The sequence below is a fragment of the Zootoca vivipara genome, chromosome 1, assembly GCF_963506605.1.
Source record: "Zootoca vivipara chromosome 1, rZooViv1.1, whole genome shotgun sequence".
In the NCBI taxonomy this organism is placed as follows: Eukaryota; Metazoa; Chordata; class Lepidosauria; order Squamata; family Lacertidae; genus Zootoca; species Zootoca vivipara.
Window position 1 is genome coordinate 97,349,607 of NC_083276.1, and position 23,471 is coordinate 97,373,077.

A 23,471-nucleotide genomic window follows, 5' to 3' on the forward strand; every position below is an offset into this window, starting at 1 on the left:
GGGACAACAACTTCCTTGCATGCAGAAAGTCTCAGATTCAGTCTGCAGTGTTTCTCATTTAAACATCTTGGCTCTGGGTTCTGGGAAGGACTTCCACCTGTCTCTGAGCTCAAAATTCACTGCCATAGTAAACAGTACGATGCTAGATAGATGACTGGTAAGCAGCCTCATACATTAGGGTTCTTTAGTGTTTGATCTCTGCTTTTGGACTTACAAGTTAGAATAAACTTCTCTTCTATAGCAATTTGTAAGGGTTTCTCCTACCTACCTAAATGTTTGAGGATTCAGTTACAGAAACTTAACAGACCTTATTAATACTTCTGAGTGCCTTTCTGTGTTTTGTACCCATTGAGCTGTGAAAAGAGATCTTTAAAAAAAACCAAACCATTAATCATGCATGTTTCAAACTGCAAAAGTGTTTTGTGGGGAAGATGAGTTTCCCCAGGATTGTGTGGTTTGGGAAACCATAAGTAGTCATGAGAAAGTTAGAAAACATCTAACCAACCCATCCCCACAAAAAAAAAACACCCCTAAGAATTATTAATCTTTTTATTTCAGCATCTCTCGCCTTTTAGTCAATGTTAGCCTGTCATCCGCTCAGAGAACATGAATGCATTATAGCCCTCATTGGTGAATATACATTATATCTCCTAAATTTGAAGCATCTAAATGCAATATTCATAAAGTTATCTAGGGCTCACCTGTGCTCTAGCCTGTAATGTATGGAAGGGTAAACATGGGCATGATTCAAGTCGATTGGCAGCCTAATCCATTTTGAGGTGTAGGCAAATGTATGCATCAGTCTGGGTGTAGGGGGGGATCAATCTTGGATTCTGGTGATCATGAGATACAGATAAACTTGATATATCACTATCCCCTTTATGCATGGGGAGGAGGATTGGGAGATAGTTTGAGTGAACCTAACCCTGACCCCCTCTGTAATGTGTTGACTTTCTAGGCAGGAAAGTTATGGCTGGTCAGGCCCTCAGCTGGAGAATTAACAAGAGCAAAACACTTTGAAATTAGAGAAATGGTGAGATGTTCAGACAGGGAAATAAAGCAAAACTCTGCACAGAGAGCTGCAACTTTCTTTATGGTTTTCAAGACCTGAAAGTGTGTAGGACTTTGTGGGAATGTCTTGCAGAGAGCTTTATTCCCAGTTACTTGTGCTGACCTCTGTTACCTGTTCACACAACATGCTTGGAGCAAGCCCAGGGCCAGCCCAGGTGTAACAGCCTCTGTAAATGCTTCACCCAGCACTTTCATAATGATAATCTGCCAAAAATGGGAGCTTTAGGAAACCAAATATGTGTTTGATGAAGCAGAGATGCTCTGAAATGAGGTACATTTTAATTTACAGTTGTGGTAAAGGTAAAGGGACCCCTGACCATTAGGTCCAGTCGTGACCGACTCTGGGGTGCGCGCTCATCTTGCATTATTGGCAGAGGGAGCCGGCATATAGCTTCCAGGTCATGTGGTCAGCATGACAAAGCCGCTTCTGGCAAACCAGAGCAGCACATGGAAATGCCGTTTACCTTCCCGCTGTAGCGGTTCCTATTTATCTACTTGCATTTTGACATGCTTTCAAACTGCTAGGTTGGCAGGAGCTGGGACCAAGCAACAGGACTGGTAACTTTGCAATGATAATAAGGGATGGGGAGAGTGACTGGTCAGCTTAAAAACCATGTCATTTCTGACAAGGAGCGATGCTGTGGTTTTCTGAGCTCAGCTTCATGAAAGTGCATGAAAAAAGCCAATCCCTGTATTATATTGCAGGGGGGGTGTTCTAACTGTTGATTATACATTTGATAACTCAGATGTAAACCAGATTGAGTTCAATGGAATTTATTCACAGTTAAGTATGCAGAGGATTGCAGTCTAAGGATTTGCTCTGGATGTGATGCTTTGGTGAATTAAGCCAAAGACATTCTGCAAGAACAGAAACTGAAAATAAATGAAAATACAATTAACAAGTTTTATTTGGATTAGTGAAAGCCTGGAGTATATTAATAGGTTTCAAACTGAGTGGAAATTGTTTGAAATGTATTGGAGTGCCTGACAAAATTGGCAACCCTTTCCCATTTTTACATTAATATAACACACCCATTTTTTGCATTCCTTTTTTGTATGTGTGTTTGGATTGCATGGTTTGCTTATATTGATATATATATATATATATATATATATATATATATATAATCAGTAGATAGATAGATAGATATGGCTCAATAATGCAGGATGTATGCTAAGTAGTTAGGAAAGAAAGTTTTCTACATTGCACATCTAGCTATTTAAAAGGATAGGATCTATGGCAGTGGTGGCCAAACTTGGCCCGCCAGCTGTTTTTGGACTACAACTCCCATCATCCCTAGCTAACAGGGCCAGTGGCCAGTGATGGTGGGAATTGTAGTCCCCAAACAGCTGGAGGGCCAAGTTTGGCCACCACTGATCTAGGGGGAAGTAGCACCCTCAAGGGCTTGGCAACTAACTTGTGCAGGATCACTGGCTAAGTCTTTACAGAAGTGGCCTTGCAGTCATGAGTCTGGATTTCATTTTTATAGCTTGCTAAAGGGGAGCCAGCACCTGCCCAAGTCATGAAATATCAAAACACCTGTCTCTATTAATTCCATGCAGCCTGAGCTGTATGAGGTTGACTGTGAGAGCTGTGCTGACCAAAGTTCAGATTCTTTTAAAAAATCACCTGAGCTCCACATGGACCCTGGTGTAACAAAAGAAGAGAGACATTACAGAATCACTTCATGCTAACAGCTGCCTGATTGTGAACTCTGAACACTTGGGGAAAAGAGTAAAGTGGATATAACAAATCCTACAAAGTGAAAACCTCAGTTGGAGAGTCTTGGTAGTAGCGTTTAATATCTAAACTTTCTTGCCACCCGACCTAGTGCTTCAGTAAATCAAAGTGTGTCAGCCAGCTCTTCTAAAGAACTTGATTATTTAGCACTGGCTGTATTTTATTGTGGGGTTTCCCTTTAGTCTCTATATTTCTTTTCTCCTGGTACTTTAACACATGTGGCCACAATCATCTTGGAAGGAATGGCCAAGTATTAAATTCATCCCCATTTTGAAAGGAATGGTCTAAAAGCTTTCTTCAGTGTTCCATTGCTAACCATCTGATTCAGTCATCGGTTACTTCAAATATAATAAGAAGATATTGACTTTTCTTGAGGGGGATATCAAGATTTACTGACTTGGAGACTGAGGTATTTGCTGAGGGGAAATTGGAGTCAATATTTTACTCAAGGGACAATAAGTCCTGATAGTCACTGGTATATTGAGCCATTGTGTGATTTTTAGAAGTGCTGAGCAACACCAATTCCAACTGATGAGAGCTGAAAGTATCTAATACTTGGAATGCTGGGATGGGATGTCTGGGTAAAATAACTTAGATTCAAGGAAGAAACAGGTCAGGGGATCACAGACTCCTTACTTAACTTCAGTCAGAAGCTTACTGATAACCAGCCTGTTAAGTGGCAGAAACTTTTCAAATTGCTTTAGTGTTAATTGTGTAAGCACATGCACATATAAATTTATAGATGATTGAAATGGCCACCATAGACCAGAGTAGCAAGGGTCCATACAAACCCCACAATGTTAACTTACAGGTGGCAATAGGAGAAATTTGGTTTGCATTTAAAGCCAAATATATCAAATTCACACTTTCTGAAACAATATGAGAACCCAAACCAGCCATTCTTCAGCATTCACACTTATCTGAATTTTGTGAGGCTGTCCAACCAAACGATGCTTATGAAGACACATATATCAGAGGCAAGTGCGCATAAAAATGAATATATTCATAGAATTATAAAACTGTACAGGTGAAAGGTACCATGAGGGTCATCTAGTCCAACCCTCTGCTATGCTGGAATCTTTTCTTGGACCCACGGCCCTGAGATTAAGAGTATCATACTCTACCAAGTGGGCTACCCCAGATCATAAAAATAAAGTACAAAATGCATTATCTTAGGATGAAGTGCTTGTAAAAATGTGCACATTAGTCAAAACTACATTAGAAATTGGTTTTATTGGGAGAGATTTGTACCAAAGTGTTGAAGAATTTTCTCCATGAGAATTTTTTTTAAAAAAAATTGCAAATTTTTGCAGAAATGTGGAGAAGTGAATTTAAGATTGGAAAAATGAGAAGCCTGGAGAATTGAAATTGACCAATCCTTCCATTTCTGGATGGCAAATGTATGTGTGCACTGACAAAAACAAAGATGCAAATCTTTAGAGTTGGTTTGCATGGAGTGTTGGGGATCCTGCTAGCTTTCAGGTGTCCGTTTGAATCCCAATCTCCACGTTAAAGAGCATAACCAGCAGGATCTTAAAGTTTGCAGCTAATACTCAACTATTCCAACTAGCCTTAATTAGTCATAAGCACCAACTATTCTGAGCATGATCGTTCTAAGGCGGAAATCCTCAAAAACCTCTCGGCTCACACAGCTGAGTAGGTTCCCCTTCATGCATACTTATCTAGTACTTTGAGATTCAGTAATTTTCGAACTTCCCTGCAAAGCCCATATTCCCTCATCTCAATCAGCACATGATTCTTAATCAGAATGATACTTGTATGCAGGTGAAGGTACCATATGAAGTCACCATTGTGCAAATTGTATTTAAGTTAGGAACTTCATATGTTCTGCATTGCACATTTGGCTGATCCCCTAGTTTAAAAATTCCATCTTCTCCAGAACATAGATACAACTGATACTGAGCTGAAATTTCCTGGTGGGTCCTAGCCTTATTTAGGGCCCTTCCAGAATGGTGCTTTACTCAGCAACATGTTCTTGATGTGGGATGGAATACTGGGGCAGACAAGTCACAACAGTTCCCAGAGTGTCAACATGGAGGACCACATGGAGGAACACCTGACCAGGTCAGTTTCCTGTTCCTCCACACATGCAAATGAGATGGGAAAGGTGGCAGGTAAATTCACTGGCCAGTAGCCATTTCCCTCTCTTGGACCACACACTTCAGAGAAGCAACATCTTAGCGTTAGAGTCTCTCTCGGCTTCCAGCCAAGAGAGAGAAAATGGAGTCTCACCCCTTATGAGTGAACTTCACATGTATATATTACTTTGTCTAAGAAAGCCTGCCTTTCTGAGATTATGCTGTCAACTCAGGATGTCATGTGAGTGAACTATCTTATTTTAAGACTATTGTGTCATGTATTTCTTTTAAGAGGGATAAAGGGGATTTTCCAGGAAGTATAATATTGTTGTATAGGTTTTAACAAACCTAAACGCTCACGTTTTGCTGCGCACAAAAGGGGAATGTCACTCTGCTGATATTGGAAGCTTGATAACACAAGCTTGGATAGGATCTATCTAATAATATATTCTAATCCACGTCCCTAACATTCCCACACTTGATACATCGCTGGTGGATATTTTCTGCAATAATTTGCTCTGCAATGCTTCTCCAATGCTACCACTGTGTTGCTGTCTGGAGGGGTTATAGCACAACTAAAGCTGAGCAAAACTAAATCAGAACATTAGTAGTAGTATAAGTTGTGGGCTTTCAACAGGAAGTTATAGCGTATGCACATAGTAAATAAAGCTGTGTGAAACAGTATTGAATCTGAGATTACCAGTACATATGACTGGCCCAATAGCTTCATGAGCACGAATCATCATGAGGTCCTGATCCTAAAAAGTCTCTTTATTTTTCCTGTGGTGTGTGCTGATTTCACGTTGTGATGGCTGTGTCTCAAGTGCTGCATTTAGTTGTACCATTCAGCAAACGTTTTCTTGTGTGAACCAGTTTTGGCAGCCATTAAGGGTATGTTGCAACTAACTGTAGCTTTCAAAGCTTACTCATGAACATTGTAAATACCTTTGAACAGTGATCTGTCGCTTGCTCTACTAATTTCCTCACACAGAGGTTTTAATCAGGATTCGGCAAAGGTTCCAAAGAGCATTTGATTTTACCTTTCTATTTCTGTTTCACGTTGAATCTTGTTCTGTACAAGCGGCCAAGTTATTCTTCCGTGATCATCTCAATCATAATACCACCACTTGATAGTGAGTAGTGAGAACTATATAGCTGAACAGATAAATAACAGTGTAACAGTTTAGGGTGGAAGGCACATATTTTGACTGCAGTGCTTGCCATTCTGCATTGTTCTGTCTTAGAATTCGCCTTGTTCAGGCTACCTTCCAATGCTACTATGCCAAGCCTGAAAATCAGAGCCCTTTACTTTGGCAGTCATAAAGCTATTCTATCCGCATGCAGGTTTATTTGTTTTCAGGTAGATATAGTTGGTTGAACCTCCAGTTATATTGCACTATGTTATGTGGGGCCATGGTGTGGGGGGAAGGTTTTCCCTCGAAACAAATAACCAACATTCCTAAATCCTTTGAGGGTCTGGCATTATCCATGCTGACTGATACGTGCTAAACAGTGGCCCGTTGTTGCAGGCAAAAGCAGTCCAGTGCTTTTGGATCCTGATTGTGGTGGCAGGGGTGAAGATGGGAGAAGGAACTTAAAGATTGATGACTATCATCGATTTCTTATCAGATGATGTAAAATTACAGGCAGATCCTCAAACTGCATCTCATAATCAGTGTTTTATAGCTTAGAGATGTAAATTGCTCAATTGACTTCAATCGATAATGTTCCTAAGTAGTGCCCTTATAAGGCACTTGAGAGGTAGTGGTGAATTTTCATTTGGGGGGGGGGGTGTCCTTCCTTATTTCTGCACTGTTTAGCACTGTAGTTTCATTTAGCTGGGAGCTAAAAATATAAGTATGTGTGAGAGAGACCTGGGACCTTTTTAAAAAGGTTTCCCAGACCAAAGTGTCCTCATAACTTAGTCTGAAATAGCTGCTTACTCAATAAAATGGGGTGAAAGAGGGGGTGGCGATCACAGTGGTAATATGGAGGCATTGAAACTGCAGAAGGAAAAAAGGAGATAATTTGTGAGTGAGTGAGTGAGTGTGTGTGTGTGTGTGTGTGTGTGTGAGAGAGAGAGAGAGAGAGAGAGAGAGAGAGAGAGAGAGAGAGAGAGAGAGAGGGTGGGTGGGTGAGAATGAATAAGAGAGAATAAATAAGTTGCCTGGTCATTTTGGAGTTACTGAATTGAAGATGAGCTCCATGAAGGCAGCTGCTCTAGTGTAGAGTTCAGCAGGACATGAACTCTGTTTTAGATTGCACAGAGAAAGAAATAGGCAGTGTGGTGTAGTAGTTAGGGAGCTGGACTAGAACCTTAACGGTGATGATGGAAGAACCTGAGAACGAAAAAAAGGTGACTCAGAAAACCAAAGAATGTCAGCAAGAGATGCACCTGAACTTGCTGACTCTAAGACAGGCAGCAGAGAAATCACCATTTACAACAGTAGCTGTAACACCTTAAATTGGGGGGAAACCGAACTATGATGGGAATAAACGTCAGTCAAAGAAAATACTTAACAGGGATAATGTGAACCTTACCATCCAGAAAGAGATTTACCGTAGTTCTTTCCAGTGCCAGAACTCACCATGAGCGCCTTCCTTGTTCTCTTATAATGGCAATGGCGCCCACCTGAGAGGTGCCTTAACTGAGTACTGGCTGAACAAAAGCCCTGGTTCTTTCCCATGATACAGACAGATTTCTCAGGAGAAAGATGCTCTTGTCAGTGCTGATAAAATCTTTCCAGATTTTGTGTCTGATCTGTATCTCCTTTTCTCACCTTGGCAACAGAAGAAGAAACAAACAGGAATGAGCTGTGGTTGTGTAAAAATACGTTTCCAGGCAGTCAGAAAGACACCACACTCTACTAATGTAAATGTACTTCCAGCCCAAGGGATTATCGTCTTGGTCTTAGTATTAATGATGTGCTGTAAAAGTACTGACTGGGTTATAAATGAAATATGTACAAATCAAGCAGTCTAGTGGTGCATCTGCTTGGCCATATTTGATAGGTTACCTAATGGACACCTAGCCTCTGCAACTCACCAGAGCCTGCATTCTTCACTTCCCACTCCTCAGATTTAGTGCTAAAGCACCGAGCTATGAGCACGGGAAACTGCAATGCAGATGTGTCCCCAGAGGATCGGAATAAGTATGAACTCTGGGATCTGGCCCAGTTTATAAAAATACCACTCAACTGAATTTCCATCTGGCTGCTTCTGTACGTCTCATAACTTGCTTCCACTGAATATATCTTGTAGGTTTCTTATGTAAAAATCTTAGCACTGCACACACTAAAATAGCACTAAAAATGCTCAATTGAAAGTCAGGGCATTAAAAAAAGTGTTAACTTCATAGCTGCCAAGTTTTCCCTTTTCTCACGAGGAAGCCTATTCAGCATAAGGGAAAATCCCTTAAAATAAGGGATAACTTGGCAGCTATGGTTAACTTGGTGCCTAAAACTTAACAGAAAGCATGCCAGGTGAGCAGCCCTGGGAAAAGCATTCCATCCTGACCTCTGACAATAAGCAATATCTTAATGACTTCAGTGGCAGGCGCTGATGACACTCAGTATGTTACCTTTACCTTAATCGCTTTTGCCACCAGCTCCAAAAAGTTGCCAGAAGGTTTCGAGAATGATTTGGCCATTGGCTCAATTGTTGCAAGTTTTGGGGGCATATCGGGAGGGGGGGGAAACCTTGTGTGTTCTGAGTGTATGTGGTATGCAATTATTGCTTCAAGGATGCTTAACATCTTTGTAGTGTTTTTTTATTGGTGTTCAAAGTGCTTCACATACAGTATCTCAGTAATCCTTTCAAAATCCTTGTTATGGTTGTAGTGTTGTAGATTTGAGGATGACAAATGGTGCCCTACCTAAGTCTATGTGGTGACCCCCCATTGTTATTTCATTGGTCAGGGCCTGATTATTATTATTATTAATTATTATTATTATTATTATTATTATTATTATTATTATTATTATTATTATTATACAGTGGTACCTCGGTTTACGAACTTAATCCGTTCCGGAACTCCGTTCTTAAACCAAAACCATTCTTAAACCGAGGCGTACTTTCCCCAAAGAGGCCTCCCACCGCTGGTGCCCTTCCACCATTCGGATTCTGTTCTTAGACCGAGGTAAAGTTCACAAACCCGGACACTACATCCAGTTTTGCGGAGTTCGTAAACTGAATCATTCGTAAACAGGACTGTTCTTAAACCAAAGTACCACTGTATGTATGTATGTATGTATGTATGTATGTATGCATATTTATTTATTTATTTATTTGTTTGTTTGTTTTCTCTATCGCCCTTCATCTGAGGACCACAGGGTGAATTATAATATAAAATCACAAAAATACATAACACAGCAACAAACAATTACACACACACACACACACACAGAGAGAGAGAGAGAGAGAGAGAGAGAGAGAGAGAGAGAGAGAGAGAGAGAGAGAGAGAGAGAGGAGAAAGAGAGAAAGTTTATAAGTCCATAGATTGCTTAATTAGCCAGACCCCTAGGAAAAGAGGCCTGGCACCTAAAAATATGCAACGAAGGTGCCAAGTGAGCCTCCCTGGGGAAAGCACTTCACAAGCAGGGAACCACCACAGAAATTACAGCTCACGTTCTTAACCAGTTCACTACACTTGCTTCCAAAATATGTTCAGCTGCACTTTTATTCCTTTGGTGTTCTCCTATAAGCCACAGTGATAAGGATCAGGATACCATCTGGAAAGCCAAAGAAGACTGATTCTAACTTTGTATGGAAATAAGCCTTCTTTCTTGGCGAACCTGGATTTTCAACCCCACATTTGCCCCACAACAGTTGGATTGGGGGGGCAGTGTTAGGGGGGAGGAAGACTTGAATGAGTGAATCAGCAAGTGGGAAGAAGGAACACCTAATACCATGTTTCCCTTGAAATATTTAGAACTAAATAATTTAAAGTAAGGGAAAGCAGCATTTTCATAAGCTCGAATAATTTTGACTCCATAGCTCTAACTGTTAAAGGACAAGTGGCCTCTTTGCATTTATTCTCCTTCATTTCAGTTTTATTGCTACAATAAAACTCTGAATCTCTCATTATTAGTTAATTCTTCTTTTCTCCCTCTCCAATTCTATCTTCCAGGTGCCATCTCGTTTTAAATTTCACCCGATTCTTTCTATCTATTTCCCTGTATGCTCTGTGGAAAATACTGAGTTCAAAAGCAAGATCACTTTTAGATGGCCCATTTAATGCACTCCAGCGAGCATGTTTTAACCCAGGGAAACCAATGCTTGTGTGATTCACTCCACCTCCCAACACAGATACCCTTAGCATAGAAGAGCACCATTACATGAAATACTTTGGTGGATTGTTTTCTCCAGGAGCTTCCTTTCATAATAAAAAGCCAGCTGCAGATGAATTCACAGGTTGAGCTGTCCCCATTTTTTTTCCATCTTGGAGAGAAAAACAGATTTGGGAGGAGAGTTTTTGAGCAAACAACTACCAAGAAGTTATTCAGGTGAAAACACACATGCACACCATCCTCCCATTTTGCCACTCAATCAGAAACCAACATTTGTTTTTTTTTTTGTGATGAAATAAATCCTTTGTGGAAAAGCAATCCCATGTATTTTGTGGCTTTGCCCTCACGCACATGGGGACAAGTATCTCCGCATCCCCTGCTCTCCTCAAGGAGGAATAAAAACTTGCAAATATTTTCCCAGCAAAAAAAAAAAAAAAACCTAGAGGAAAAATACCTGTAAGAGAACCTGGCAGACTGAGGTGTATTGTTTTTGTTACCTTCCCTTTGCTGAATTGTTCAATAAAGGAAAGAGGTATGCAGACCTTCAGGTACCTGAATTTGGAAGTCTCGAGGATAATTGACATCAAACACAGACAAGAACTGACTCAGAGGCATTCACTCATATGATAGACAGCCAAAGGCTAACAGTCTTCCATCCTGCCATATCCTCCAAGTGTCCATAGAATTGTAGAGTTGGTAGTCTAACCTACTGCAAAACATCTTTCACCCAATGTGGGGCTTGAACCCATGGCCCAGATAATCTAATGGTCCCTCTCTCAGATAATTCTCTGTAAGAGTGGGTGGGAGGGTGGGTGCACCTTTTCTAGAACACATATTGATAAATGTATGTGTGTGAACACTAAAGACCATGCCGTGCACTATATCCCTTCTTGTCTATAGCAGTTGCTGAGATATACATCTTACCTCATGAAAGCCATGCTGAAAGACCCAGGTTCAAAACCCAAAATCTCCAGGTAGGGCTGGGAAAGGTTCACTGCCTGAAACCCTAGGCCTAGAAAGTTGCTTTCAGCCAGTATAGAAGCATAAGAACGGCCCTGCTGAATCAGGCCAAAGACCCATCCATTCCAGAATCCTCTTCTCACACTGGTCAACTGGGTGCCTAAGGGAAGCCCACAAGCAGGGCCTGGATATTATATTACTCATTTGTGATTCAACTGGTATCCCAAGGCATAGTTTCTCCAACAGAGGAGGTAGAATGTAGCTGCCATGACTAGTAGCTTTTGATTACATTATATTCAACAGGGAGCTATATGAACCAATGGTCTGACTCAGGTTAAGGTTTAGGGACAACTATGATTTTCTTTTATATATTTATCCAAATAAAGAATCACTCTTCTATTGCACAGTATAGCATATAAGCAAGGTATGTTAGAGCCTTCAGTGGTATGTCATACAGAATGTGGCAGAGCACACTAAGTGATGCAAAGTGAAGTGTTACATTTTCATCTGTGAAATGCTAAATAGGATATCCGACATCTGTTTCAGTATATCCCTGTCTGCATGCGATATGGGATTAGCATGTTGAAACTTCTGCCTAGCCAATGTGGAAGGGGTTGCCACATTGGCATAAGGGGTGAAGGAGACATTGGCATAATTGGTAAGGAGACTGAAGAATAATACTAACTTCATCAGCACTATCAAGATGGCCATAGTTCCAGTTAAACTGTGATAAAGGAGTAAATAATATACCAATTCATTTCCCCTCATACATACACTCAGAATATTAGTCAGAGGTGTTCTGCTGGTAAATTCTCATGGATTTAGCAACAAACTAGTTATCTGTGCTGTGGGGTGTGTGTGAAAATCCCCAGTCCTTGCAATGAGATTTTCACAGAATGGTGGAGCTGGAAAGAATTAGGGTTAGAATCAATCATTCAGTCTAACAGGCCTTCCTCTTTAGGAGCCTCCTACTTTTTTTCTAATTCCACAGATGCAACAGAATGAGGTGTCGAGGCCTATGCTGGTAGAATGGATGGTATGATTTCAGAGTGTAGGTGAAGGACCACATTTTGAATGCTTCTCTAGTGGGAAAACAAATCTCTCAGCAGATAGCAAACTAGTACAGTCACAGGCAGGCTAAGATGGAATCTTTTCTTCTGATGCACTGGTTTCGCTTCATTTCTGTGGGGAATATTTACCAGTATGTGGAAGAGCATTCCAAAAATGTAACCCCCTACCTCACGGATAGCCAATGTGGTGTCTTCTAGAAGTTGTTGGGTTGTGACACCCACCATCCCTGACCATTAGCCATTGTGGCTGAAGGGAGCTGTAACATCTGAAGTGCACCACATTGGCTAACCCTACCCTAACTGTATCCTGAAGTATGTAGTGTTCTGCCACTTCAATATTCATCCACCCCACTTTGTGTCACATGTGTTGGCCAGCCCATAGAGACTAATACAATAAATCCAGACCACAGCATGCCACATCAAAAAAAGAGAAAGAAAAGAAAAAAGCTACAAGCTGAGAAAACTCTGCAAACCTCATAATTTTAAACATTTCCAGTTATTTGTCCAATAACATAGTTGTCTTAAAATTACCGTATGTTCTCTTGACACAGTACATCTTTTACATTGAGCAACAGAGGATAGTCTCTGGAGCTCAGCTTTAAGCAGGCAGGCAGCCTTAATTTATTATCCACATTCTGATACTAAATGCAAGTTAAATAAATAGACTGAAATTTTTAAATCCTTCCTAGAGAATACAACTTACACATTCATGAGTTTCAAGCAGAATGATGCAATTTTAAATATGTTTTTGAGACAAATGGGCTGTGAACTGAGGTTTTCTGATGCATTCTTTATTTCATATGTTGGAAAATATAGTTGAAGTGAAAGCACAATTGTGTGCCCTTGAGACTTATTAAACGTAAGGAACTATCATCATCAACAACAACAACAATGGCTTTTTATATGTCTATTAAATACATTTTTACCATAAAGGTTATTTCCTTTGCTTTAGCCTTAGGAGCACACAAAATAGAAGATTTTTTTTGCCATAAATAAGTTTTAGAAAAATATACATGGTTTTAGAAAAAAACACAATGTGTTGTATAATTTTAGGAGGGGGGTATTTGATAGATGTTATGTGAGCTATTGGAGGAAATGACATTGTAATGGAATTCTTGCGTAGCTGCATACATATTACATTTTCTGCACATCTTTTGGCAAGTCCATAATGAATCAATGCATTTAAACACTACAATACTCTCAGAATAGTGGATGAAATCCAGCATGTTCCTTAGTGATATGTGTGTGTGCTTTGATTTTTGCTTTTTTTGGGGGGGGGAGATGTTGTTTTACGAAAGTATTTCTGCAGAGCTGTTCACTTGGATGATTGATTATGTATAATTTTGCATGTTTTCCCTGGAAGGTGTATGAGGCAGTCCCATGTTACAGTGAATGCAATCAGTATTCCTGGATAGCAGAACCATGGTCTCCTTGCGAAATCAACAGCGAGCTGAACTCCCTGCACTGTGGTGAAGGAATACAAACTAGAAAAATAAGGTGAGTAGATATAAAAACAGTAGGTTTTGAACAGAAACATTAAGAAACTTTAACTTTGAGAACTCTATAGACCAGGGGTCCCCAAACTAAGGCCCGGGGACCGGATGCGACCCAATCGCCTTCTAAATCCGGCCCGGTTGAGGGTCCAGGAATCAGCATGTTTTTACATGAGTAGAATGTGTCCTTTTATTTAAAATACATCTCTGGGTTATTTGTGGGACATAGGAATTCGTTCATATATTTTTTTCAAAATATAGTCCGGCCCCCCACAAGGTCTGAGGGACAGTGGACCGGCCCCCTGCTGAAAAAGTTTGCTGACCCCTGCTATAGACCCATGACCAGCCTTTCTAATGCTCTTCTATGTGATGAGAGACATGCCTTCCATCTTTCTACAACCATCTCTAAGAGTTCTGGAATAGCCCTTCTGGTCCATATTGTAGAAGAGATGCATTAAATAATGCTGGTCTGTAGGGAGAGAACTTTCAGTAGCAGGACTTTACTCAATTAATTGTAGCATTTATACACAGTGTGCTTAATATTGCCTTTCACCTTTTCTGCTTGACGGGATGCTCACTTCACATTTTCCCCTCTGTAGATGTATAAATACCACCGAAGATGGCAGTGGCGAGTCTGTAGCCAACATGCTCTGTAATCAGTCCGAAATCCCCCTTGAAAGACAAAAGTGTACCCTCTACTGTCCCAGTGAGTGTGTTGTGTCCGAGTGGGGTCGCTGGAGCCAGTGCCCAAAGGTAAATTAGTTCTCTGTATTTCAAACTCTTGGCTATTTTCTAAATTACATATTTGTCAGTATAAAACTTAGAAATTCACGTGAACTATTAAGAACTTACCTTCTGCTGTTCAGACAGGAAACCTGCTGAAATAATACTAAGTGAAAAGCTACAAGGAGATCTTCTGGGAGAAAAACTGATTACTTATTTTCTTTGATAAAAATGTCATTATAGGATACTCATTAAAGCCTAGAAGCAAAGAGGCTGCTTTGGAGATTTTTGTTTTGCTTTTTTTAAAAAAAAGATTGTCACTTAATGTGTGTGACAAGATGGCTAGGTGGATACAAAGCTTGGTGCAAAGAAATACAAAGAGGTTGTTGCAGCTGAGACAGAATGTGTGTTGCAAATTGAACAAGAGCACAAACTCTCTCTATGTTACCATTTGAGTGTAAAGGTAAAGGGACCCCTGACCGTTAGGTACAGTAGCGGACGCCTCTGGGGTTGCGGTGCTCATCTTGCTTTACTGGCCGAGGGACCCGGCGTACAGCTTCCGGGTCATGTGGCCCGTTTACCTTCCCGTCAGAGTGGTACCTATTTAACTACTTGCACTTTGACGTGCTTTCGAACTGCTAGGTTGGCAGGAGCAGGGACTGAGCAACGGGAGCTCACCCCGTCGCAGGGATTCAAACCGCTGACCTTCTGATCGGCAAGCCCTAGGCTTTGTGGTTTAGACCACAGCACCACCTGTGTCCCTTATCCATTTGAGTGTACAGTACAATTAATATACCCAGTGGTTGGATAGCCAAAGCAAAACCAATAATTTGTTGTGTTCTTGCCATTAAGCTTGGCCCACTGAAGTATTTTGAAATCTCCCACCTGGAAGAGTTTTGTATGCTGCTGTTGAATATAATGTAGTCAGCTGGAAACTATGTGAAGGCAGATATCTACAACAGTGATTTGGTTTACGCATGGGCACTGCCACCCATGTAAAAACTTTACAATAAATGCAACCTTCGTTTGGAAATGAGTTTTCAGCTGTTCCACCAGTCTTGTTTGATGAATATAATAATCATATTTCCTCAGAGCCCAAGCTAATGAATGAGCTGAGAATCCAGGCATCTCTAAAGGGTAAATTGGTAGAAGTACTAATTAGTGATGCAGGTACTCTCCTGTGGCTTATTCATTGGCCAAAGGATTAAAGTGTGAAGACACACATATTGACAATTTGATGAGGATTGTCATAAAGACCATTTAGGAATTAGCTAGCATTTGGTAGGTTCAGTAGCTACTCCTTTATTAATTATTATGGAGAGGTGTCTTGCAAATTAGTTTCCCCCTCCTTATCTGTAACCTATTTCTAAAAAAATTCTTATTCCTTTGTTACAGCTGCCACCAAGTACTAGTACCGTCTATTTTCTATTTCAGTTTAACCACCAGTACATATGGATAATCAGAGGACAAAACAGTGCAAAGATCTGAATATGAAATACAAAGTAGATTTGATTTATTTATAACAGTTATTAATATAAATATATAATGTTTGTATGCACAGGTGCTTCATAATTAGATTGCTAACTCCTTTTTGTTATAGTTGCTTTAAATAAGAATGTTTACACTGTATGGTTCCTGTCACTATAAAATATAGTAAACACAACCAAGACAATAGTTATGTGAGTTTCCATTCCTTCCTCTATCCAATTTCCCTGTATCAATCTACCTCAGTTAACATTCAGCAACCAGTCATTGCGGACTATACTTGCAGTCTTCAGTCAGGTCCACAACTTCTTCCCTCTGTAGCATCTCAGGCCTCTCTTAGGACATCTCCTACAGTCTTCCCTCTGCCCCAGGTTGTCAGCAATCCCACTGACACTTAGATGCAGAACTCTTCTGAAGGCTGCCCTTGGAGTTGCACAAACCTCCTTCAGCTCTAGCCAGTGATGTCTGCTCTCATCTCCTCTCAGGCTTCAATGAGCCTCTCTGAACCATATCTTCAAGTCCTCCTATTTCCACTGTATGAGTCCAGCTACCAGCTGAGCACCAGCCTCTGTCAGTAACTCCCTATCTTTTGACCAGACTCTGGCCTTTTTATTATCTCTAGCCAGGACCACCCAAGGCCATCATTTCAACTTGAGTGGAATTCTGCCCCCTCGTGGGCCTGTGAACTATAGTAAGCACATACTTGGCAAGCTCTCTTTCTCACTGTATTGGGCATTATTTTATTTTATTTTTTGGCTTCCTCCACCCCTGAATGGTCTTTTTTCCACTGACTGGGAGGGTGCGGAAAACCAATCATCTTAATGATACAAAATATACATAAGTAAATCTCTGTGTAGTACCAACATCATGGATATGACATTGTGCAAGTCTAATGAGGGGGGGGGGGAAACCACATTGTTGATATAAACATACTTCAGTAAAGGCAAAAATAGCCATATGTTGTTGGTCTGGGGGGAAAACTGTTTTAAACAAAAATGTTTTGAATGTGCCAGCAATAAATTGGCTGAGTTTGTTAAAGCTGACAGTATATGAGATTTGCTATGTGGTGCTATACGTACAACCTGCTAATCAGGTTGCAGCTTTTCTTCTCTACAACTGCTCAGTTGCAGAATTTTAGTATTTGGGGTGGTGGGGAAAGTCTGGGACTCTGATGGTTAAAGATTGGGTCAAGTGGAGAAAGGGATAATGTGACCAGTTACAGCCCTATCAGGGCCTTACTTTACTCTCTTGCTAGTTAAATAATAAAAATCAGATGCATCAAATTCATACACATGTTTAACATATCATCCATCTTGGCTCTACCTATGCCACATTAGTATAGTTCTTTCTTATTTTATTTATAATCTAGTCAAATATTCAATTTCCTTCTTCCTACCAAAGTACCAGCTGGGGAATTCTTCCATCCAGACTGGATGCATGTCTTGTCTGTTTCAATAAACATTGGCAAATTAAAGCGAAGCGCCTTTTTCTTCAGAGGCTTCATATTAATTCCAGTGACAACGGTGTGTTCACACATCATCACTTGATTGCTTCTTCTTCACAGACAACTGAAAGGCTATCATTTCCCCTTAAATATTCACCGTTGAAGTAACATAGCAGTACCTGTTGTGTCCTGACTCCGCATCTGACTTGGAAATGTAATTAATTGACTTCAGTTGAATTCGTCAAAGCATTCTTAAACTGAGCTTAATATGCAAGTTGCACTACAAGTCCCTGAAATAATTATCTCAGATATATTGCATCAGCTGTCAGCTTTCTTGCTTGCAACAATTGATAACCCCCAATAGCAGATCTGAGTGGCCTCCTTGTTCTCAGCAACTGTTAACATTTACAGTAGTTAATTCAGGAGGGTTTGATAACAGTTCATTTAATTATGTAAATTTATAGCACAAGGAACAGAATGAAAGAAGAAACGCTACTGTTCCTTGTGGATCAGCCGCAGCTTCGTGGACTTATATGCATATCAAGTAGGCTTAGATTTTCATAAATCAGATATAAGTTTTTCTTTTGAAAGCAGAAGAACACAGGTTTACATGTCAGTGTTGTTGTTTTTTTACTGCACAACCTGGATATTTTGGGTCATAAATCTGTTTTTTTCCAAACTGAAATAAGGTTAGTAGCTTAATTCATCTTCTTAAATGTCACTTTTACAGAGCCACTTGAACTGACAAACAGCCAGCAAAAATAGTATACTCAGTATGGCATAAGACTCTTAATCTCAGGGTCATGGGTTCAAACCCCACCTTGGGCAAAATATTCCTGCACTGCAAGGGGTTGGACTAGATGACCCTCGTGCTACCTTCCAACTCTAAAATTCTGTGATTCTAGGTTTGTCACAGGAACTGTTGCGACTCTTATGCTGCAATATGATCCTGTTCTTGGAAACATTTTCCAGGAAACCTCTATGCCTCTCTCATACTCAGTTACGGCAGTCACAGCTTAGGGCAGCCTTCCCTAGGTTGGTGGCCTGCAGAGATTTGGGACTACAGCTCCCATCAACCCCAGGCAACTTGGGAAAGACTGAACCATGGTCTCTGTGGCTCCCCAAAGATCTATTATCCCACCCTTTTCTCTTTCCCTGAAGAAAATGCAGCAACATGCTAACCAATAGCTTTGGGGTTCTTGCACTAAGGATAAAACCTAGCATTGATCCAAAAGGAAATATTGCTGTAATGTATTTCTAGAGTTCTTTCACTTCCTTAGAGGAATAGCAGTGGGCTGTGTGTGTGTGTGTGTGTGTGTGTGTGTTCACTATTAGAAGTATTTTGTAAGACATTTACCACACATCTAGGTACTTCTTCAACACAAGCTGCATATGCATGTGAATAATAATAATAATAATAATAATAATAATAATAATAAATTTATTATTTATACCCCGCCCATCTGGCTGGGTTTCCCCAGCCACTCTGGGCAGCTTCCAACAGAAAAATGAAATAAAATAATATATTAAACATTAAAAGGCTCCCTAAACAGGGCTGCCTTCAGATGTCTTCTAAAAATCTGGTAGCTGTTTTTCTCTTTGACATCTAATGGGAGGGCGTTCCACAGGGCGGGCGCCACCACCGAGAAGTCCCTCTGCATGGTTCCCTGCAACCTGGCTTCTCGCAACGAGGGAACCGCCAGAAGGCCCTCTGTACTGGACCTCAGTGTCCGGGCAGAATGATGGGGGTGGAGACGCCTCCATGGACAGCTGCCTCCATGGACAGCTGTGAGTCCAAAATGACTCCCAGGCTGCACATCTGGTCCTTCAGGGGCACAGTTACCCCATTCAGGACCAGGGAGTCCTCCACACCTGCCCGCCTCCTGTCCCCCACAAACAGTACTTCTGTCTTGTCAGAATTCAACCTCAATCTGTTAGCCGCCATCCATCCTCCAACTGCCTCCAGGCACTCACACAGGACCTTCACCGCCTTCACTGGTTCTGATTTGAAAGAGAGGTAGAGCCCTATAAAATGTGATTGTCCTGGGACCAGATTACATGAAAGATCACCTCCTGTCTCTCATATATATATATATATATATATATATATATATATATATATATATATATATATACCTAAATCTTAATAGTGGGGCTTTTCCCGACTTATTCCAAACAGCCCCTGAAATTGGTCCCAGGGGAGGGTCAGGAGAACCGCCAGAACAGTGTGTGGAGGAAGCAGCGGTGGGGTTGTTTGATCTAGCAGGTTGCAATGTCTGTGCAGAAAGAACAATTGGGAGAGTTTGGCATTGAATTCTACCTGTTTTTCTATTTTATTTTAATCATGATATATTGCATTTTTGTTACTACAGACTTTTTTGTAAGCTCCCCAGGGAATTATTTCTGATGGGCGAATATACAAATTAAAAGAACAACAATAAGCAAGCAAAACAGACACTATCCAAAGCTCCACACAATTTCAATATGTCCAAAGTCCTTCACACAATTAGCATTGGTCCCATTCCCAATGTTGGAACCTTTCTCACAACAGAAAAATATTGGGTGATCTCCACCCATGCAGAGCTCTGAGGATTTGGGCAGTTGAATAGAAGTATGTTCCATTCATTTCAGTGGAAGCTACTTCTATGTAAGTTACTGTAACTGCAATTGACATGTAATAAAGCACAATTTTTTTCATGAAGATTGCAAAAGTATTAATATTAGTCCACTTTTGGCCAAACACAATATTAATAAATGTTATATAGTAACACTGAAAAGCCTGAATATGAATAGATTTTCTGTCTCACACACATATACATGTCCTTTGGGTAAGATTTGTTTTTTGCTGGGACCCAGGAAAGTTCAAAATGCCATTATAGATTTGACTGTGGATCTATTTTTATTTATTTATTTTTAAAAAAACAGAGCTCATGTTGTAAATAGCTTATGAAATTGTTACCCTGGGTGTTCACATCTGCATGCAGATTGTTTTGTATGGTTCATTAAGCAGTTAAAAGTGGTCAAATCCCTTCTCTGCAAAAAGCATTTTCTGCAGCACAAGCCTTAACTTGCACATTTCATTATGAATAGCTTGTTAAGCATCATGTTCCTGGTTCCATATGCAAGCATTTCAATAAATTGCAGGGACAGTGAGCATTTTACAACCTTTGTAGCCAGCAGTTGGGAGGGCTGTGTGAAAAACTAGATAGAGAAAACTTAGATTGCTCACAGAGAAGGTATTTAGATAGTACTTTTATTTATTTATTTATTTATTTATTTATTTATTTATTTATACATACCCCGCCCATCTGGCCGGGTCTCCCCCCCGCCACTCTGGGCGGATTCCAACACACATTAAAATACATTAAAATATCACAGATTAAAAACTTCCCTAAACAGGGCTGCCTTTAGGTATTTTCTGAATGTCAGGTAGTTGTTTATCTCTCTGACCTCTGATGGGAGGGCGTTCCACAGGGCGGGTGCCACTACCGAGAAGTGTACTCTACACAACACATCAGTACCTCGAGAGCATTTTCAGGTAGATCTCTTTACTCACAAATGTACTCCTGGTGTTTTATCTATTTGGTCCCCAAACATATTTTTCTGCGTTAAATCTTGCTGTGTGTGTGTGTGACTAATTAATTGGGGTAGCTGTTGACACATCATGTTCATGCATGAAAAGGCGATCATTGCATGTGCCAATGTGGAGCTACTCAATATGAAGGGTGGCTTTGATAGGGCCAGGGAAGTCCTCTTCTGCAGAGGAGCTGCAGTGAATGTGGCTCCAGTGTGTGGTCTCAAGACTCATGAGTAAGCAGGTCTGGGTGAGTGAGCATCTGTGAGTCACAGGTACAGTGCCTTGGGTTCTATGATAGAATAAAAGTGGGATATGAATGTAAGTTAACAACAAACAATGCATTGGCACACACAGAGAGTCCCTTTCGACATGTGCTGAATGCACAGGTGGTGGGAGCACACCTGTTAGGCACATTGGTGATGAGACTCAGTCACATAGCCCTATGACCACTACCACCACCACCCTACAGTTAAACAAACTTGGCATGTTCCATGTTTGAATGAATAGGTCCCCCCCCCAATCTTTCTGCTCAGTTGCTTGCAGCCCAAAACAAACTGGGATATTAAAACAAGTCACTGTATGCTTAAGCATGAGATCCAAATGTATATCAAAACCCACATTTGAAGTAGCACTTGGAGATTTTCCGCAAACTCTCTCACTTCTTTGAAGGTGATGTTTGGCTCTCTACATATTTAGAAATGCAGGTGTGCAGGTGATTATTTTTTTTTTGAGGTTCCATAATTCTTCCTGCAACCCCAATAACAGGCCAAGTAAGAATGCCAACGTTGTTTATTTTAGTGATGGTATTCAAAAAGTGTTGCATTGTTACTGTGTTTTAATTTCCCCCAACTTCCGGTGTCTTATGCTAATAAGCTACTACCAGACACACCTAAAGAGCAGGAAAGCAACTTTGTTCAAAGGCAGCACTCACCTTGCAAACCATTAGTGACTATGCCTCACTGTCAAGGTTTTTCACCTGTCCTGCCCCACCTTGGGGTCTTCAGAAAGAGCAGCTGTTCCCTACTTGTGCTCTCTCTCTCTCACACACACACACACACAAACACACTTTTGTGGGGAGTGCCCTTTGCCTTCTGTCAGGAACATGGATGTATTTGGCTTTTAGTCTTTCTATTTTTCAGTTTTAAAAGTTGAGATTTTGTTGTCTTAATTTTTTCTGATTTGCTCCTTTTCCTTGAATTTTGTATTTCTCCATGGTTGTCAGTGCATGTTTTCATGCTAAAGAAGCCAAAAGTGGTCATTCAGCAGCTGGGCCCTCTCTCCTTCCTGCAGCACGATGATTGATTTTAACAACGCAAAGCAAATGCAGTAGAGCTTTAATTGGGAGCACCTAGCGAGATACTTCTCTTTGATTTTTATTGGCAAATCATTTATGCTACAGTTCTTGCCTGCAAGGACAAACAATCAGATTAATTGCATGAAAGGTAATAAACGATTCGTAAACACTTTGCAATGGGATTAGTTTTCAGGTAATTAAGAATAATGGCTTACCTTAGATGTATCTGGGTGACCACACCCCAGGTAGCAGCAGAGGTTTCAATAAGGTTACTTTCTGTGTGAAATTATACCACAAGGCGATAGATAACTGTAAGAGCCTGGTGGCATTTGCTTAACTCTGGGAGAACAGGGGGCTGCCTCTCCCCTGGCATCTCTCCAAGGGCTATCCAACACTTGGAACCAGCCTCTGTTGTCTGTCTCGCTTTTCTGATAGGGTAGGGTGCAGAGATATATGCACTGCAGTCAGCTGGAGCTGTGCCAGAAGTATATTGTGCTAAAGCCACAGCAGAATTTAACTTCTGAGCTGTAATGGCTCAAGCCTTCAGCTGAATATTCAGGAGGAAAAATGAGTCTGTTCTCCCCCTCTGACTCTGCCTGTCTCTTCCTCTCAAGTTCTGCCTTCAGTGACAGCTACAAGGCAATAAAAGCATGTGCTCTTTAAAAAAATAAAAATAACGCTTCTGCCTCTGTAGTTAATGAGCTTTTAAATAGGAAAAATAGAGCCCTCAGTGTGATTTATGGAAGGACGTTACTGGAAGAATCTTCAATATTTATTGGGGGGGGCGAGGATTTTTGTTGTTTTTGTTCTTGTTACAGTACTTGCCCAGCTCATGGCACTTGAAAAAAAAAGTCCTTTGATTTCTTTTCTCCCCACCCAGTGAGCAGGCACGAGCTCATTACCATCAGATAAATATAATCAAAGCTATCTAACTAAACTTTTTATGTGGATTTTATTTCAGTATTTAGAAGCATCTCTCCCCCTGCTCTACTCTTCATTGCTTGTCTCATTTCACTTCACTTGGAATCAATAACAGTGCTGCTACTGATGTCAAATGGTCTAGAATTTGGCACTCTTTTATGGCATAATTCTGCCATTCTTAATCACTTAAGTAACCCCCATTAGCCCCGGTGTCACTACCATCATGATGGAGTGTAGTGGGTTAAGACACTTACAAGTGTATGCTGACATAATTGCCCTTTATGAGCTTCTGAAGCTATTGAACT

At 40.7% G+C, this 23,471-nt stretch overlaps 1 protein-coding gene across 1 annotated transcript in view; it reads left to right on the forward strand.

Moving 5' to 3' along the window:
- THSD7B (thrombospondin type 1 domain containing 7B) overlaps positions 1-23,471 on the forward strand; it is a 216,094-nt gene that overhangs the window by 166,707 nt on the left and 25,916 nt on the right. The window contains exons 14-15 of the mRNA XM_035130631.2: positions 13,593-13,726; positions 14,322-14,475. Coding sequence (XP_034986522.2) covers positions 13,593-13,726; positions 14,322-14,475 — 288 coding nt within the window. The remainder of the gene's footprint in view (positions 1-13,592; positions 13,727-14,321; positions 14,476-23,471) is intronic.